Source organism: Martes martes (genome assembly GCF_963455335.1).
Source record: "Martes martes genome assembly, chromosome: 1".
NCBI classification, from domain to species: Eukaryota; Metazoa; Chordata; class Mammalia; order Carnivora; family Mustelidae; genus Martes; species Martes martes.
The window spans coordinates 48775825-48796097 of NC_137888.1; the positions used below are offsets into that span (position 1 = coordinate 48775825).

Here is a 20273-nt window from a genome sequence, read left to right on the forward strand (position 1 = left end):
TATTTCAATTAGTAATTTTCAGCACATGACTTGAGCACTTTTCTCTATCTACAGTAGTACAATGAATGAATGTGAGGTATGCTAATATACCCAGTTATCGAAGAAATAAAGAAATGCTGAGTTATGTTTTATACAAAATCTAAAACAAGGCCTACAAAGTATACTGACACATCTTACAATGATTTAAACAAGGCAGATCCCAGAAAGTGTTTCTTTCTTTGTTAATCTTTGAATTAATGAGGATATACCATTCCCTGCAAAACACTAATTAGTTAAGGTTTCATAACATTTTCTTTAAGTTTTATTAAAAAGACAAATAAAATACTTTCAATATTGGTAACTCTAAAGATAATGTATAGATTAAAAGCAAAACTAATGCATACCTTATGTAACTCAGAAGATGAAGACTTTTTCCTTTTTCCTTCTGTGACAATTTCTACAAAGACATGGTAAAAATTATCATTTAACATCTAAATGAAATAAACAATGTGATAAAACAAATCATTTCATAGCCATCCTTTGTTTTAAAGTAACTTGCTAGAGTTAGAATTTACATTGATACATTTTACAGAACCTAACAGACTAAACATAAAGGTCAAAAAATAATCAGAAGAATAGCAAATTCTCACAAAATGCCTTCATTAAATAATATATGTATGATGACAATAGAAAAAAGAAGAAAATGCGGCTCTAAGAACTAAATAAGATATTCCCTGGCAAAAGTCCAATAGGTGTTTAATAAATGCTGGTTGAACCATATGACCAGATAAACATCTGTAATAGGGGAGGTTGCAGGGAGAAAGGGTTAAACAAAAGGTAAGAGGTATGTTTATAATATTCTACAAAAAGACTTCCAGTTCTACTACATATCTAGGCATCTCGGCAACTAAGAACAGTTTAACTGTCTCCTCACCAACATTTTTCAAACTTCCTGTGGATTTTTCCTTTATGATTCTTTCATTCAATCAGCAAATATTTACTGAATGTCTATTATGTGCCTGGCATGTTAGGCAGTAGGGATAGTGTAATAAGCAAATTAAACACAGTCTAAGCTTTTCAGGAACTTATAATTTACTGGAATATATCACAGATTTCATAATAAAAATTAACAGTACAAATCCATCCATATATGGTCACTTACTTAAAAAAAGATATCACTACAATTAGGTAAAAAAGAGATGATCTTTACAGTAAGTAATGCTGAAGCAATCTGATAACCAAAAGGGAAAATAAATAAACCTTGACCTCTACCGCACACTATAAACAAAAGTTAATTTTAAATGGATCATAGATTTAAATGCCAAAGATAAAACAAATAAAGCTTCTACAACAAAAAGGAGGGGAATAACTTCATGACCTTAGAGTAGGCAAAAATTTCTCAAATAAGACACAATTAGCATTAGCCATAAAGGAAAAGATTAATAAACTTAACTTCATTAAAAGTCATCAAACCTCATCATTAAGAGGGTAAGAAGGCAAGCCACAGACTGGAAGATTATTATTTATAATACATTTATCCACATACAGCATGGTGACAGTTAATAATATTATACAATACATACATCTGTCAAAGGACCCAGACCCAAATTATAAGGAACTACAAAGCAAAGGCACGACAACAAATCTTCAAGATGGGCAAAAGTCTTGAAATGAGAGTACCTGAGGAGAGAAAGAATACTGACTAGAACAGGATACAAATAAGCCTTCTGAGATGCTGGAAATGTTCTATGTCTTGATTTAGGTGACTGTTACACAGTATTTCTATACAAGTACAAAAAGTCATCAAACTATACTAAAGATATGTGTACCATGCTGTACTACTTCAACTTAAAAACAAAACAAAAAAAGCTTTAAAAACAAGTTATAACAAATGGACTATACCTTATTCAAAAATCTATAGAGCTGCAATAACTTCTCTAAGTTCATAATACATAGCAGTAATTTCACTACAGGTATACTTCAGAGATACCACAATAAAGTATCACAATAAAGTGAGTCAAAAGAATCTTTTGGTTTCCTGGTACATATCAAAGTTATGTCTACACTCTACTGAAGTTTATTACGTGTGCAACAGGACTATGTCTAAAATAATCATACACATACCTTAATTAAAAACACCTAATTGCTTAAAAATGCTAACCATCTTCTGACCTGAGGGTATTATGCTAAGTGAAATAAGTCAGTCAGAGAAAAAATAATTATCATATGATCTCTCTGATATAAGGAATTAAGAGGCAGGGTTGGGGGGGGGGCTGGGGGAAGGGAGGGAAAAATGAAACAAGATGGGACCAGGGAGGGAGACAAACCATAAGAGACTCTTAATCTCAGGAAACAAACTGAGGGTTGTTAGAGGGGAGGAGGGACAGATAGGGTGGCTGGGTGATGGACATTGGGGAGGGTATGTGCTATGGTGAGTGCTATGAGTTGTGTAAGCCTGATGATTCACAGACCTGTACCCCGAAACAAAAAATATATTATATGTTAATTAATATAATAATATATAATTATATATTATTAATTGGTATTAATATTATATATGGTATATATAATTAATATTACATATAATTATATTAATATAATTGTAATTTATAGATTAATACTCCCAAACTGACTCATGAGTTAAAAATGCATCTATTAAAAAAAAAATGCATCTATCCTGTTTTACAGCGTGTTTCCTTATTCTCTTTAAAATTAATATTCTTGTGACTTCCCACAATTTTAGGGGTTTTTATAATTGAGCTATTCCATCTTATACTACATTGGTTTGGGGGCATTTAAAGAAACATATGATGTGCCTCTTGGGGTTATCTGGTATAGTGCGGTACTCAAAAGTTAACAATTTTAAAGTTTGACAACCTATATTTCTATCCTGGCTTACTTGTGACTTTTGAGACTCTAAAACAAAGGAGAATAACGAACTTTTCAATTAAGATTAAAGTGAGATAGCCTATATCATTTAGCATATGTCTGGCATATAGTTAGTACAAAATAAATGGTAATAATTTATTTATAATTTAAATAATTTTATTTAAATATTTATTTATTAAATAAATAATTTTATTTATTTATTTTACTTATAATTTAAATAATTATTATTTTAACAGTTTATTTTGAAATATTACTCTTTAAGAGACCTCAGTATATTAGTATTAGCACACAGGAAAATCTAATTATTCTCATTCTAAATACATGAGTCAAACAATTGAAAAACATGACTTTTTCCCAAGTAGATTGTGGAAGCACTCACTCACTCATTTCCTCCACAGCATTTAGTTAAGACAATGATGGTTACCATTGCCAGCCACTAGGCTAAGTGTGCAAATTATTTTTATTTAGTCTTTATGAAAGCCTTCTTAGATCAGTAACAGTATTATCACCATTTTACAGATGAAAAATTTATGTCTGAAGAATCCAAGTAACTTTCCCAAAGTCACCATGTTGATTCATTACTGGTCTAATACCAGAGGTAGCTATCTTTTTTTTTAAGATTTTATTTATTTATTTGACAGACACACAGCAAGAGAGGGAACACAAGCAGGGGGAGTGGGAAAGGGAGAAGCAGGCTCCCCACTGAGCAGGTAGACTGATGCGGGGCTCCATCCCAAGAGTGTGGGATCATGACCTGAGCCCAAGGCAGACGCTTAGCTGACTGAACCACCCAGGAACCCCCAGAGGTAGCTTTCTTAACCAGTACACTCCAGGCATGTTAGATGCTTTGGGGATATAAGATTAATAAGACAGTCCCTGTGTCAGAGTTAACAGAGTAACACCAGAAGTTAAAACAATTTAGGAAGCTAAAATATATGATGGAAACTAGTATAAATATCATGTAAAAAGTGCTAAGACCCATGGAAGTTCAGAAATAGATATTATTTGTTCTAAGTTTGAGTTAATTAGGATATAGTTCTTGGAAAGACACAACTGAACTGAGCTTTGAAGTTTTAGATAATGAGCAAATTTTAGATAGGCAGAAATGGATGAAAGAACAGTACATTCCAGGTGCACGCAAGAGGTGAGTTATCATTATTAGGAAATACAAAGTAGGATAAAGCAGCCCATATTAGCCTTCTAAATTATTAAAGACTCCTATTAGAGTTACCCACCTCAAAGGCAGTTTTGAGACAACACCATAATAACAAAGTTTCAATCTGGATCTTTGAAGCTACAAAACCTACCCATAACCCATCCCCTGAGTTACCATGTCTCTCTTATCTACTTTCCAGTTCTCTGTCTTCCATCATCAGACCTGGGAATCACATTCACCACCCTAGATGTCAGTCCCCACAGCCTATTGTCTTGCTGGTCTCTCATGTTTTATGCATTCAATTCTACCCATCATCCACATTCTTCTCTATCTCTTCCCTTGCCCACTAAATTCCTTTCCAGAATCAGTATATCGTTCTTAAATTCTGAATCTTTTCCTGGAGCATTTCCTCCACCTTAGTTTACCTGAATCCTAGCTTTTTACGGACTATGCTAATTTTTTAAAGTTCTCTCAAGATTCTTCTCACACTTATAAAATCAGGAGTATGGATTAACAATTTCCTCCTCCCACCATCACTTCCAATTAATATTTTATTTTTATTCCAATAATTCTCCTTTAAAATTCCCCTAAGTTGATTATATTACCTTAGCTATATTTGTGATTGCCATGTACTGACCAATACCCTCTCCATCATTCCCAGAATTCTCTGATACTTGATTCATAGTTTTCTTCTCTATCTCTAAAATTTACCATCATTGTGAAGCTCTAAAACTTCCATAAATTAACTCCCTCAAAAGAAGAGACACTTTAATTTACTCCAACAAACTTCTACATATCCTCATTTCAGCAACATACATTTCTGAATAGATTTAAGGAATATTATTACTTCTCAAGTACTCAGCAATGAACTTCATTCTACAACCCACAGTTCTTTGACCTTTCATTTCCTCACTCACGGTGAACCCATCTTTTGCCCCATGTCTTGTCCTACCCTTTAACCTTAATTAAAACTAATTAACTAAAAAACTAAATTCATTTTTTTCCAAATTCTTGCTGCTAGATTCCACAGCACTGCTGAAGAAAGTCACATAACTGCAACTACTACTACCACTAGCAGTAGTAGTAGTACTACAAAACTTACACTTACTAGTAGTAGTAGTACTACAAAACTTACACTTGTTTCAATGACTTTCAAAATTACTTAACAAGTCCTTTTGTTGACCTAATTGACCACCTACTCCATTTTGAGCTACCAATAACACTTGACAGTCCTTTTTCCAAAGATTATTTTTCCTTACTTTGCATAGAAGCATGACTCTAATAGCCTTAACTTCTCAAAATTCTATGTATTTTTATCCATCTTCCCTTTCTGCACATCTCAAGAAACTATCTTCTTATTCCAATCTCCCCTTTTCTTCTGAAACCTCACCCCATCAATTATTTCCTACTTATTATCTTTCTCTCTCTACTCACCCCTTTCCCACTCCCTGCCAACTTAAGTCTCTAGAGTCTAATGAAAAAAATTCCTTTCTACCTTATTTCCTACTCCAACTTGTTTCAGAAATTTTTTTACATCCTATTTTCCTTGTTTCATTCAGCCTCTTAAAATCTGGCTTTTGTCCCTACTACAACCAGTGGTCAAAGTGACCCCCTAACTGCCAAAGTTGGGACCCTCACACTATTTTACCTCTAATCTACATTGCTTTTCACTCTCCTGCCTTGCTTCCCAAACCTCTCTTTCCTGATTTGCCTATCTGCCTACCAATGTCTATTTCTCCCTACTTTGAAGACTTTTCTCAATCTATATCATCTGTGTGTAATTCTATTCATTCCCATGGCTTCAGCTAACATCTACACAAATATGTAGTTTTTAATCATGATTAATTAAAAATTCTGATTTTGAACTTCAATCATGGCTCATTACACTTACAATGCAAAATATGCAGACATCATCTGAGCCTACTGAAAAAAGTTGTATCAGCATGGGACACTCAGATCCTCAAGATGACACTGGACAGAGGGAAGAGTTTCAAAATCAAGCAAGTTTGAACAACAGTGCATCCTCAGTTACTCTCCTGAAGAGGCACAATGTACAACAGCAAAAGGCTCTAAAACTCATGCAACAAATAAAATTTTCTTATAACTATAGTTCTCAATCATATTTGTCCAGAGAAGCTTATTTTCCCCAAGTAAGACTACATAATGTCCTGTGGCAGTAAAAGAAGATAAAATTACATATTTTGTAATTAGAAAGACCAGATTTTGAATCTTAGCTGTTTCTTGCTTGCTATTGCTAATGGTTATTTACCCTCCCTAAAATCCAGTTTCCTCCTCTGTAAATCAGAAATAATAACCACCTTATGCGGCTTCTGAAAGAACTAAAGTTTGTAAAATTCTCAGTACACTGTCTGCTACCAAACTACTCAAAAAAAAAAATGTATCCTTAACTTAAATGAGAGTGCCTGTGCTAGCAAGATGGCAGAGGAGTAGAAGACCTAAATTTCATATGGTCCCAGGTATTCAGCTAGTTAGTTATCAAACCATTCTGAACACCTATGAACTCAACAGGAGATCGAAGAAAAGAATAGCAGCAACTCTATGAACAGAAAAGCAATGACTTTCTGTAAGGTGGGACATGCAGAGAAGTGAATCCAAGGCAATACATTGAAAGATAGACTGCAGGGCAGGAGAAAGCCTCCATCAGCCAGCTACCAGCCAAGCGATAGAGCAGCAGCACACAGAATCAGAACTTTTAGAAGTCTGCTCTGGGGAGGGAGGTTGCTCCAGTGGCTAAGCAGGGGTGGAATCCTCCCTGGGACAGTGCGGTTTCAGGACCCTCAGGGTCAAAGAAAGACTGAGGGTGCCTGAGTGTGGCAGAGCTTCCATGTATAGAAGTGGGGAAGCTGGCCGTAGTGAGCCAAGGAGTGAGTTCTCAGCTCAGGGTTGCCATAAACCATGATCTGCAGCACAGTTCAGCCCAACAAGTGGCAGATCCAGGAAGACTCTTCATCTTCCCCGGGAGGAGTGGCACGAAGCACAGCACAGGAATCTGCTGGGTTTAGAGACTCCAAATGGGGTCATGTGCCAGAGATAGAAATGCTCAGTCACAATCCAGGTGAGCACAGAGTGTGGCCAGAGACCAGGGAAGCAGGAGTGATTAACTGCTTTTCTCTAGGGTGCACTGAGGATTGGGGTGCAAACTCTCAGCTCCTCGGGGACTAGAGATTGGGAGGCTGCCATTTTCATTCTTGCCCTCTAAAGCTGCATGAAAAGCCTTCAGGGAACAAAAGCTATCGAGAGAAAACCCAAGCAAAGTACTTAGCCTCGTCCCTGGCCATGGTGGTGCAATTCCTCCTGGACCAAAGACATTTGAGAATCACTGCAACAGGCCCCTCCCTGAGAAGATCAGCAAGAACATCAAGCCAAGACCAAGTTTACTGATCAATGAGAACTGCAAAACTCCAGCACTAGGGGAATACAGTACATAGAATTCATGGCTTTTTTCCCAAGATTCTTTAATCTTTCAAAGTTAATTGTTTAATTTTATTTTTTATTTTCTATTTCATTTTTCTTTGAGATTTTCTTCTTTTTCAACAAGCGTCTTATCAATCCCAGTTTTAAAATATTTTTTTAATTTTCATTTTTAAAGTCATATTCTACCCCTTCATTGTATTTAACCTTATTTTTTGTATAAGTTTTTCTTTCTTTAAAATTTTGGGATGCAGTCGCTTTTAAAAAGCCAAATTATACCCTAAATATAGTGTATGACTTTGTTCTATTAACCCATCTGATTACATTCTCTCCTTTTTATTTTTTTTTAATTTTTCTTCTTTCTTTTTTTCAACCAACTTAGTATCTTATTGATTCATTTTTTAAAATCTTTTTTAATTTTCATTTTTACAATCATATCCCATCCCTTCATTGTATTTACCCTGATTTGGGGGTATTTATAAGTTTTTCTTTCTTTAAAATTTTAAGAGGTAGTTTCTTCTAGCACACCAAAATTCAACCAAAATCTAGTGTGTGGCTCTGTTCTTTCCAACAGCCTGATTATATTCCTTTTTTTTTCTTTCCCCCAGTTTTGGGTCTCTTCTGATTTGTTTAGTGTATATTTTTCTAGGGTCTTGTTTCCCTTTTAGCATTTTGTTCTCTCATTCATCTATTTTTCTCTGGACAAAATGACAAAACGGAAAAACTCACTTCAAAAAAAAAAACAAAAAACCAAGAGGCAGTACCAACTGCCAGTGACCTAATTGACATGGACATTAGTAAACTATCGGAATTAGAGTTCAGAATGACAATTATAAAGAAACTAGCTGGGCTTGAAAAAAGCACAGAAGATACTAGAGAATCCCTCTCTGGAGAAATAAAACCTAACCAAGTTGAAATCAAAAAAGCTATCAATGAAATGCAACCAAAAAGGTAGGCTCTAACTGCTAGGATAAGTAAGGCAGAAAAGAGAATCAGTGATATAGAAGACCAAATGATGGCGAATAAAGAAGCTCAGACAAAGAGAGATAAACAATTACTGGGTCACTATGGGAGAAGTCAAGAGACAAATGATACCATAAAGCGAAACAATATTAGAATAATTGGGATCCCAGAAGAAGAAGAAAGAGACAGAAGGGCAGAAGATATATTGGAGCAAATTATAGCAGAGAACTTCCCTAATCTTGGGAAGGAAAAAGGCATCAAATTCCAGGAGACACACAGAACCCCCCTCAAAATCAATAACAGGTCAACACCCCAAATTTAATAGTGAAATTTTAAAATCTCAGAGACAAAGAGAAAATCCTGAAAGCAGCTCAAGAAAAGAGGTCTGTACCCTCTAACAGTAGAAACATTAGCTTGGCAGCAGACCTATCCACAGAAAACTGCAGGCCAGAAAGGACTGGCATGATATATTCAGGGCACTAAATGAGAAAAATATGCACCCAAGAATACTATAACCAGCTAGGCTGTCATTAAAAATAGAAGGAGAGATAAAAAGCTTCCAGAACAAAGAAAAACTAAAAGAGTTTGCAATCAACAAACCAGCCCTACAAAAAATATTAAAAGGAGTCCTCTAAACAAAGAGAGATCCTAAATGTAACATAGATCAGAAAGAAACAGAGACATTAACAGTCACCTTTCAGGCAATACAATGGCACTAAATTCATATTTTTCAATAGTTACCTGAATGTGAATGGGCTAAATGCCCCAATCAAAAGACATAGGGTATCAGAATGGATAAAACAAATAAGATCCATTGATATGCTGTCTGCAAGAAACTCATTTTAGACCCAAAGACACCTCCAGATTTAAAGTGAGGGGGTGGAAAACAATTTCTCATGCTAATGGACAAAAAAGAAAACTGGGGAGGCAATCTTTATATCAGATGAATTAGAATTTAAACCAAAGACTATAATAAGAGATGAGGAAGGACACTACATCATACTTAGAGGGTCTGTCCAAAAAGAAGATCTAACAATTTTAAGTATCTATGCCCCTAACATGGGAGCAGCCAATTACATAACCCAATAAACAACAAAATCAAAGCAACACATCACCAATCATACAATAATAGTAGGGGACTTTAACATCCCCCTCACTTTTGAAAGGGACAGATCATCTAACCAAAAGATCAATAAGGAAATAAGGGCTTTAAATGACACACTGAACCAGATGGATTTCACAGATGTATTCAGAACATTCCATCCCAAAGCAACAGAATACACATTCTTCTCTAATGCACGTGGAACATTCCCCAGAATAGATCACACCCTGGGTCAAAATCAGTCTCAACCAGTACCAAAAGATTGGGATCATTTCCTGCATATTTTCAGACCACAATGCTTTGAAACCAGGACTCAACCACAAGATGAAAGTTGGAAAGAACTCAAATACATGGAGGCTAGAACATCTTACTAAAGAATGAATGGGTCAAGTAGGAAATTAAAGAAGAATTTTAAAAAATTCATGGAAACATACAAAAATGAAAACACAACTGTTCAAAATCATTGGGATGCAGCAAAGGCAGTCCTAAGAGGAAAGTATATAGCAGTACAAGCCTTTCTCAAGAAACAAAAAAAGGTCTCAAGTACACAATTTAATCCTACACCTAAAGGAGATGGAGAAAGAACAGCATATAAAGCCTGAACCCAGCAGGAGAAGGGAAATAATAAAGATCAGAGCAGAAATCAATGAAATAAAAACCAAAAGAACAGTAGAACAGCTCAATGAAACTAGGAGCTGGTTCTTTCAAGGAATTAATAAGATTAATAAACTCCTGACCAGACTTATCAAAAACAAAAGAGAAAGGACCTAAATTAGTAAAATCACAAATGAAAGAGGAGATCACAACCAATACTAAAGAACTACAATTATAAAAACATATTATGAGCAACTATATGTCAACAAATTAGACAATCTGGCAGAAATGGATGCCTTACTATAGACATATAAATTACCAAAACTAAACCAGGAAGAAATAGAAAACTTAAACAGGCCCATAACCCATAAGGAGATTGAAGCAGTCATCAAAAAATCTCCCAAAAAACAAGACCCCAGAGCCAGACAATTTCCCAGGGAAATTCTACCAAACATTTAAAGAATTATTACCTATTCTTCTGAAACTGTTCCAAAAAAATAGAAATGGAAGGAAAACTTCCAAACTCATTTCATGAGGCCAGCATTACCTTGATCCCAAAACCAGACAAAGTCCCCATCAAAAAGGAGAATTACAGAGCAATATCCCTCATCAACATGGATGCTAAAATCCTCACCAAAATACTAGTCAATAGGATCCAGCAGTATATTAAAAGGATTATTCACCATAATCAAGTAGGATTTATACCTGGACTGCAAGCTTAGTTCAACATCCGCAAATCAATCAATGTGATACACAACATTAATAAAGGAAAGAAAAAGAACTATATGATACTCTCAATAGATGAGCACTTGACAAAGTGAAGCATGCTTTCTTAATTAACTCTTCAAAGTGTAGGGATAAAGGTACATAGGTACATACCTCGATATCATAAAAGCCAACTATGGAAAACCCATAGCAAATATCATTCTCAATGGGGAAAAACTGAGAGCTTTTCCCCTAAGGTCAGGAATATGGCAGGGATGTCCACTCTCACCACAGCTTTTCAATATAGTACTATAAGTCCTACCTCAGCAATCAGACAACAAGAAGAAATAAAAGGCATCCGAATCAGCAAAGAAGTCAAACTCTCACTCTTTGCAGATGATATGATACTTTATGTGGAAACCCCAGAAGATTCCATCCCAAAACTTCTAAAATTCATACAGGAATTCAGTAAAGTGGCAGGGTATAAAATCAATGCACAGAAATCAGTGCATTTCTATACACCAACAGTAAGACAGAAGAAAGATAAATTAAGGAGTTGATTCCATTCATAATTGCACCCAGAACCATAAGATACCTAGGAATAAATCTAGCCAAAGAGGCAAAGAATCTGTACTCAGAAAACTATAAAGAACTCATGGAAGAAACTGAGGAAGACACAAAGAAATGGAAAAACGTTCCATGCTCATGAATTGGGAGAACAAATATTGTGAAAATGTCTATGATACCTAGAGCAATCTACACATTTAACGTAATCCCTATCAAAATACCATCAACTTTTTTCACAGAAGTGGAACAAATAATCCTAAAATTTATATGGAACCAGAAAAGACCTTGAATTGCCAGAGGAATGTTGAAAAGAAAAACAATGCTGGTGGCATCACAATTCCAGACTTCAAGCTCTATTACAAAGCTGTAATCATCAAGACAGTATGGTACTGGCACAAAAACAGACACATAGATCAGTGGAACAGAACAGAGAACCCAGAAATGGACCCTCACCTCTATGGTCAACTAATCTTCAACAAAGCAGGAAAGAATGTCCAATGGAAAAAAGACAGTCTCTTCAACAAATGGTATTGGGAAAATTGGACAACCACATACAGAAGAATGAAACTGGACCACTTCCTTATACCACACACAAAGATAGACTCAAAATGGATGAAAGACCTCAATGTGAGACAGGAATCCTTCAAAATCCTTGAGAACACAGGCAGCAACCTTGTCAACCTCTGCTATAGCAACTTCTTCCTAGAAACACTGCCAAAGGCAAGGGAAGCAAGGACAAAAATAAACTATTGGGACTTCATCAAGATCAAAAGCTTTTACATGGCAAAGGGAACAGTCAACAAAACCAAAAGACAGCTGACAGAATGGGAGAAGATATTTGCAAATGACATATCAGATAAAGGGCTAGTATCCAAAATCTATAAAGAACTTAGCAAATTCAACATGCAAAGAACAAATAATCCAACCAGGAAATGGGCAAAAGGCATGAAGAGATATTTCTGCAAAGAAGACATCCAGATGGCCAACAGACACATGAAAAAGTGCTCCACACCACTCCGCAACAGGGAAATACAATCAAAACCACAATGGGGGCGCCTGAATGGCTCAGTCGTTAAGCGTCTGCCTTCGGCTCAGGTCATGATCCCAGGGTCCTGGGATCCAGCCCCACATCAGGCTCCCTGCTCCAAGGGAGAGCCTGTTTCTTCCTCTCCCACTCCCCTGCCTGTGTTCACTCTCTTTCTGTCAAATAAATAAATAAAATCCTAAAAACAAACAAACAAAAAAAAACACAATGAGATACTACCTTACACCAGTCAGAATGGCTAAAACTATCAAGTCAGGAAACAACAGATGTTGGCGAGAATGCGAAGAAAGGGGGAACCCTCCTACAGTGTTGGTGGGAATGCAACCTGGTGCAGCCACATTGGAAAACAGTATGGAGGTTCCTCAAAAAGTTGAAAAAAGAGCTACCCCATGACCCAGAAATTGCACTACTGGGTATTTACCCCAAGGATACAAATGCAGTGATCTGAATGGGCACCTGCACCCCTATGTTTATAGCAACAATGTCCACATTTTGCAAACTACGGAAAGACACCAGAAGTCCATCAATAGTTGATGGATAAAGAATATGTGGTGTACACAAACACACACACCCCCACCCCACAGGAATATTACACAGCCATCAAAAAAATGAAATCTTGCCATTTGCAATGTGGACGGAACTAGAAGAGTATTATGCTAAGCAAAATGAGTCAGTCAGAGAAAGACAATTATCATATAATCTCACGGACATGTGGAATTTGAGAAACAAGGCAGAGGATCATGGGAGAAGAGAGGAAAAAATGAAATGGGACGAAACCAGAGAAGGAGACAAACCATAAGAGACTTTCAATCTCAGGAAACAAACTGAGGGTTACTGGAGTGGAAGGCGGGGATGGTGGGATAGGTGGCTGGGTGATGGATCTTAGGGAGGGTATGTGAGCACTATGAATTGTGTAAGACTGGTGAATCACAAACCTGTACCCTTGAAACAAATAATACATTACAGGTTAATAAAAATAATTTAAAAGGAAAAAAAGAGGGGTCTCTGGGTGGTTCAGCAGTTAAGTGTCTGCCTTCAGCTCAGGTCATGATCCCAGGGTCCTGAGATCGAGCCCCATATTGGCCTCCTACTCAGCAGGGAGCCTGCTTCCTCCTCTCCCACTCCTCCTGCTTGTGTTCTCTCTCTCACTATGTCTCTCTCTGTCAAATAAATACATAAACCTTTAAAAAATAAATAAATAAAAAATAAAAATAAAAAAGAATGTAAAATTCCACCAAAAAACTAAAAGAGTCAACACAGATTTCCACGGATGTTGCCTGAAGCAATCAGTTGAAAACCTGAAATTCACTTGAACTATCCTGTTTAATTCAAAGGTTCATTTGAAAATTGTTATCTATGACTTTATTATACTTTTATTGTTGTTAAAAGTTTCTAATGGTCATTCTCCCTTGAGTGACCCACACATTTAATTATTATTTCATTCAACTGTGAGTAGACCAGTCTCTGGTGCCAGATTTTTTTAACCTGTGTCCCATTTAGTTCACTGATTTTGATATGCAGTGATCTTGGAATTAAGGTATTCATGTTCATTGGGGTTACAAATAATTTTAAAATACAGATTCAATATATTCTGAAAAAAAGTATGAGAAGCTTCTCATGGGTGAACTTTAGCAATAGATTTTGTAATTTCTCCTCTCAGTGTTCAGAGGTGTTTTTTGCTTGATTCCTGATTCCACGGTCACATTCCAGAAAAGTAAGGTAATCAGAGCTTTTGTAATTCTTTTACTTATGACATTTTTCCTTTAATTTTAAAATATTTACCAATTCATGGGAATGCAAGCTTGTGCAACCACTCTGGAAAACAGCATGGAGGTTCCTCAAAAAGTTGAACATAGAGCTACCCTACAACTCAGCAATTGCACTACTGGGTATTTACCCTAAAGATACAAATGTAGTGATCCGAAGGGGCACGTGCACCCGAATGTTTATAGCAGTGATGTCCACAATAGCCGAACTATGGAAAGAACCTAGATGTCCATCAACAGATGAATGGATAAAGATGTAGTATACATATACAATGGAATACTAAGCAGCCATCAAAAGAAATGAAATCTTGCCATTTGCGATGACGTGGATGGAACTAGAGGGTATTATACTTAGCGAAATAAGTCAATCGGAGAAAGACAACTATCATATGATCTCCCTGATATAAGGAAGTGGAGATGCAACGTAGGGGGTTTGGGGGGTAGGAAAAGAATAAATGAAATAAGATGGGATCAGGAGGGAGAAAAACCGTAAGAGACTCTTAATCTCACAAAACAAACTGAGGGTTGCCAGGGGGAGGGGGACGGGAGAGGGTGGTGGGGTTATAGACACTGGGCAGGGTATGTGCTATGGTGAGTGCTGTGAAGTGTGTAAACCTGGCGATTCACAGACCTGTACCCCTGGGGCTAATAATACATTATATGTTTATTAAAAATTTTTTAAATTATTAAAAAAATTTACCAATTCATTTAAAAAACAATAAACTCATTGCATGCTAGCATGACTAAGGTTTTTTATGAAAAAATAACTATTTTTAAAAAAATACTGAGGAGATGGGGTGCCTGGGTGACTCAGTCGGTTTAGTATCTGCCTTCAGCTCAGGTCATGATCTCAGGGTCCTGGGATCCAGCCCCACAACAGGCTTCCTGCTCAGCGGGGAGCCTGCTTCTCCCTCTCCCTCCGTCCCTCCCTCATGCTTGTGCTCTCTCACTCTCCCTCTCTCTGTCTCTGAAATAAATAAATAAAATCTTAAAAATTAAAAATATATATTAAAAAATAAAAATACTGAGAAGAATGGCATTATTTTACCTATTTGCAAATCTCTTTAATGTCTGGCTTAAAAAAAGACAACAGTTTTGGGACACCTGGGTGGCTGTCAGTTAAGCATCTACCTTCAGCCCATGTCACAATCCCAGGGTCTTAGGATGGAGTCCAGCATTGGGCTCCTTGCTCAGCAGGGAGCCTGCTTCCCCCCTGCCTGACACTCTCCCTGTTTGTGTGCGCTCTCTCTCTCGCTCTCTCTCTCTGTCTCCTCAACAAATAAATAAATAAAACCTTTAAAAAAAAAAAAAAAACTGTTTTCCTCTATCTGCTTCTGCATTCAATTCGTCATGATTTATGTCATGCAGACTCTGGAAAACTCTACTGTACATATGCAGGAGAATAAGAGGAAAATGGCAAACAACATCTTAGAATTATTGTAAAAAGTTTTGACCTCACAGACTCAGTAGGGTCTCAGGGAACCCAGAGGCCTCTAGACCACACCTTAACAACCAGTGCCTAAAGCAGACACAGCATGCTGGAAGCCATCCCACTCTTACGGTTATCAGTTACATGAGTCCATAAATTCTTATTTTGTGTGTAGCTTAAACCGGCTGGAATTGGGTTTCTTCTACGTGCAACTAAAAGAGTTCTGAGCAATACACTATACAACACTTCACAGTTCTTCCTTATTCAGAAGAACATTTAGGGAAACCTAGTGCAGTCTCACAGAGGAAACTTAAACATGTTTTTTTTCTACTGCTATCCACCTTCTGCTTCTAACTTAGAAGTCTTCCTGTTTTGCTAATCAAATTCCTCTCTTTGGGTATTATGAAATCCTGATGACCATAAATGTCACTTTCAGTCATGAGGTCAAGTTAGCAACCACTCCTAATGAAATGGCAAATATACGCCCATAAATGTCACACAGAACACAGAATCCCTTCAAATCAACTGATCATTAGTTTTACTTGATAATTTACGTGAAAATTAAGTATACACTACTTAGAATCATTCTTAAAAACTAATATTCATCTCTTAAAACCAGATGAATACAGGAGAACAGCTAGGTAATATTAGATTTGAGAATGGGTTTAATACAATAGCAATTACTTTTGAGAAAGGACAGTTCCAAAAGGAAAGTCAACAGGGGGGAAAAGTCTCCAGAGGGAGAGCTAACATATATATTAACATCTTTTAAGAAATAACAGCTTCGTTTTCAAATTTTACTTCCCACAACCACTTGCTTCAAATTAACTGTAATAAATAACTCTAAGAGTAACAAGGGAAAAGAGATGTGATTTGCTGAAGGACCAGGTTAATATCTCGCTGTTCCACCCCCCCACCAAATGTATTAAACCAAGATGAAATACACTTTTGAAAAAAGACTGTGCAACTTAAACTGAGGAATACAGCCCATAAAGTTCTATTAGAAAGCACACAAAAGACACCAGATAAACAATGTGCATCTTCCCAACATGTAAATTTTACATTAAGGTCTTAGAGGACAAAAAAAGTATATTAAAACAAACACTGATCGGGGTGCCTGGGTAGCTCAGTGGGTTAAAGCCTCTGCCTTCAGCTCAGGTCATGATCTCAGGGTCCTGGGATCGAGCCCCACATCGGGCTCTCTGCTTAGCAGGGAGCCTGCTTCCTCCTCTCTCTCTGTCTGCTTCTCCGCCTACTTGTGATCTCTGTCAAATAAATAAATAAAATCTTTTTAAAAAAACAAAAAACAAAAACAAACACTGATCTACTGGAGGCCTCTATTTATATATAGGTAACACACATACTTTCAAAGGCAAAGAATATCCCTAGAACACACACCCACACACACATACGATAACAACGGTTGCTTATGAAAAGGGATTCAGGTTTTTAATTGCTTTATTCAATGTCCCATAAATCCTGTCCACCTCTCCTTTGCAAATAAGGCAGAAAAATGCTTGAGATACACTCCCACAAGGGACTCCTAATAAATTTGGGATTGTTAAGACTGACTCTGCAAACGGTACTGTAAGAAAGGAGAAAATAAAACGAAATAAATGATTCATTGGGTGTTTGTGTACTAGACTGCAAGCTTACTAAAGATAGAGTCCTCCCCCTCCCCTCCTCTGGTTCGTCTACAGGACTTAACGCGAGGAACTGAGGTACTCTTAGTGGATGAGATCTTTGACAAAAACTTGTTACTGGGAGGAGCTCCACTTCATGTCTTCTAACTCCACTTTTGTGTTTCCAAGATGTAGTACCCCAAGCCGAAGAGAGTTATTTAAACCGTATAACAATTTCAAAAATAAAAATACGCTGAGAATAAAAACACAATGGAAGCACGGCCTCAAATCCTTTGTTTGACTTTTTAATCACTTCTGAAAGAAGCAGCAAGAGGCTGGAAAAGAAAAAGGTTACTAAGAGGGTCTGCTGAGAAGAACGAAACCCCGTTGCAGCAATTATCTGAAGGATGAAGGATCAATTAGCAAGCCCCGCCTTTCCCTCTTTGCAGCCGCTTCTCCCTGCCCCGAGATAAGGCGGTGAGAAAGAGGCAAATTGGAGAATCAAAGGAAAAGAGAAAAAGTGGGGTCAGGGGCTGGAAGTGAAACTGGTACATTGGTGGAATTAAAGGAAGGCGTGGCAGGACAGCGGCAAGCTAACCAGGAAGATCCCTGGGCCGATGAGACTCAAGCAAGGCGTTTGCTGGAAGAAGGAAAAACTGGAAGGGGTGCTGGGGTGGAAAGGGCCAAGGCTTCGATGACAGCTTGGACTTGGTCCTCAACTCGCAGGGTGGGGGCAACCCGGGAGTCTTCCATTGTGCGCGCCCCTCCGCTCCTGCCTTCCCCTCCCCTCCCTGCACGAGCCGGAGCCCGAGCCAGAGTCCCAGCGGGAGCCCGAGCCCCACAGATCTGGGCCGCAGCACCCGTCGCCGCCTGCGCCTCCCATTTGCCCAAAGTGGAAGAGAATATGCTCAGCCCTCCTCTGACCCTTTCTCACCGGATGAAGATCGACGTCGCCCGGCCTTCCCCTTGTCCATCTTCGCCTTCTCCTGCTGGAGTCGCAGTTGCAGTCGCTGTCACCTCAAGACCCCTCAGGCTGGGGGAGGGAGGGGGGAGGGGAGAAGAAAGGGAAAAAAAAAAAAAGCCAGGAAAGTACGAACAGCGCTTGCGCAAGAGCCGTCGCCGGCCCTCAAACCGGAAATCAGCCGCCCCTCCCACCTCACCCGGAAATCACTTCCTGGGACTTGTTTTCTCTGCGGCTTGCCACCGCGAGTGCTTGCGTAGAGCAGTCTCTATTATTATCTGTGCACGTATGGGAAAGTGAGGCTGCGTGCATGGTTTTAGCCCGAGATCATCAGAGGCTTTGTTTACTTTGAAGACCGGGTAGACCGAAAATTGAAAGAGGGGAATAGGAATTCCTGTAGTTTAGTGGATCTCGCGAGGTCATCCAGAAAAATTAGAATAAAACGTTATTCCTTTCATTAAATTAAAATGTTACCCTTTTTGCGGTATTACTTTACTCACGGTCTCTCTTATATACTTGTCCTCAAAGAGCGTCCCCTAGCTCTGTAAAGTCCCCTGTTAGCCTAGCTATTGGTTTAGCATTTGGAGTAGAAATGTATTTGGTCCGCTGAGGAAAAGATGTCATAGTAACAGGATCTCTTTAAATTCAAATCCGTCATTTTTTTTTCTTAATTTATTTGACAGACATAGCGAGAGAGGGAACACAAGCTGGAGGAGTGAGACAGTGAAAAGCAGGCTCCCTGCTGAGCAAGGTGCCCGATGTGGGGCTCCATCCCAGCACCCTGGGATCATGACCTGAGCCGAAGGCAGACGCCTAAAGACTGAGCCACCCAGGCGCCCCCAAATTCGTCATTTTTTAAAGGCCCAGAAAAAAAAAAACTAGACCTCAATGTTTTAAAATATAAAATGCTGAGGTGATAAAAGTCGATGGGTTTAAACTGGAATCCGTTCAGCTTTTATTACAGTGCTTCAGGAACTAACCCAGTCCTCAAATAACTCAGTCTAATATATTTAGACAGATTTACTTTTTTTTTCAGGTCTTTCAAAGGGCCCATCAGTTTTGAAAACTGTCCTATTTTGTTGGCCACGATGTTTATACTTGAGTAATTTCTCTTTAAATGTGGAAGCTGTAATCACAGTAAGTTAAACAAAATGCAGCAGAACGATTTAATCAAAGGCAAAGTGATACTGGAATGTTCCAAGCCAGAAGGGATCCTGGGGCTACCTGAGCTTAACATCCCATCCCCTCGCCCCGTTTCACCAAAAAAGGGACTTGCCCAACTCACCACTAGAGCCCACTCTTGTTCTTCTTGAGTCAAAGCCTCTTAATTACTCTGTGATCTGTGCTGAGGTATACTTAAGCCTCCTCCAGGTGCAAAAGCCTGTTTGAGCTCAGGGAAGTGTTTCACTGGGAAGGAATAGTTGAAAGCCAGGAATATTTCAGGGCTTGATGAGATTAACATTCACTACAAAGGTTTCATTTAGAGACCCTATTTTATTTCTGTTTAACAAATCAGAACACTGCTTACAGAAGAATATCTCAATTTTAAGTTTCCTTACAAGTCAACTTTTTTTTTTTAAGATTTGTCTTATTTTTCTTTTTAAGTAATCTCTGTAACCAACGTGGGGCTGGAATTTACAACCCTGAGATCAAAAGTCTCATGCTCCACTAACTGAGCCAGCCAGGTGCCTCATAAATCAACTTTTTAAATTGAGCAATTTAATTCCAGATTCAAACCAACTTAATTCATTTGCCAATATTGTAGGAAACAAATTAACTGCAAAAGATGGAAATAGCGCTGAGACATGGGAACATAATACAGGAAAGTGTAAGTAGGCCTTATCCATTTCTAGCAGCTTCCATAAAACTAAGTGGTTTTAAAGTTTAGCAGTAAGAAGTTAGCTTACAAGAAATGAAATTATAAGAAGTTAAATAATTCAGCTTGCAAATATATTGTTTAAATTTGTTGAACCAAATATACCATTTCTACTTTAGAAAGCCAGTTTGTTTCTTTGAATTGGAACTTGTTTTGAGTAACATCTAAAGATAGATGAACTTGAAGC

General features: G+C 37.8%; 1 protein-coding gene across 1 annotated transcript in view; it reads right to left on the reverse strand.

Moving 5' to 3' along the window:
• SENP7 (SUMO specific peptidase 7) overlaps positions 1-18361 on the reverse strand; it is a 164019-nt gene extending 145658 nt beyond the window's left edge. The window contains exons 1-2 of the mRNA XM_080799916.1: positions 18184-18361; positions 384-436 (exon numbers count right to left, since the gene is read on the reverse strand). Of these exons, the coding sequence (XP_080656042.1) occupies positions 384-436; positions 18184-18223 (93 nt within the window). The 5' untranslated portion in view covers positions 18224-18361. The remainder of the gene's footprint in view (positions 1-383; positions 437-18183) is intronic.
• Positions 18362-20273: the final 1912 nt, after the last annotated feature.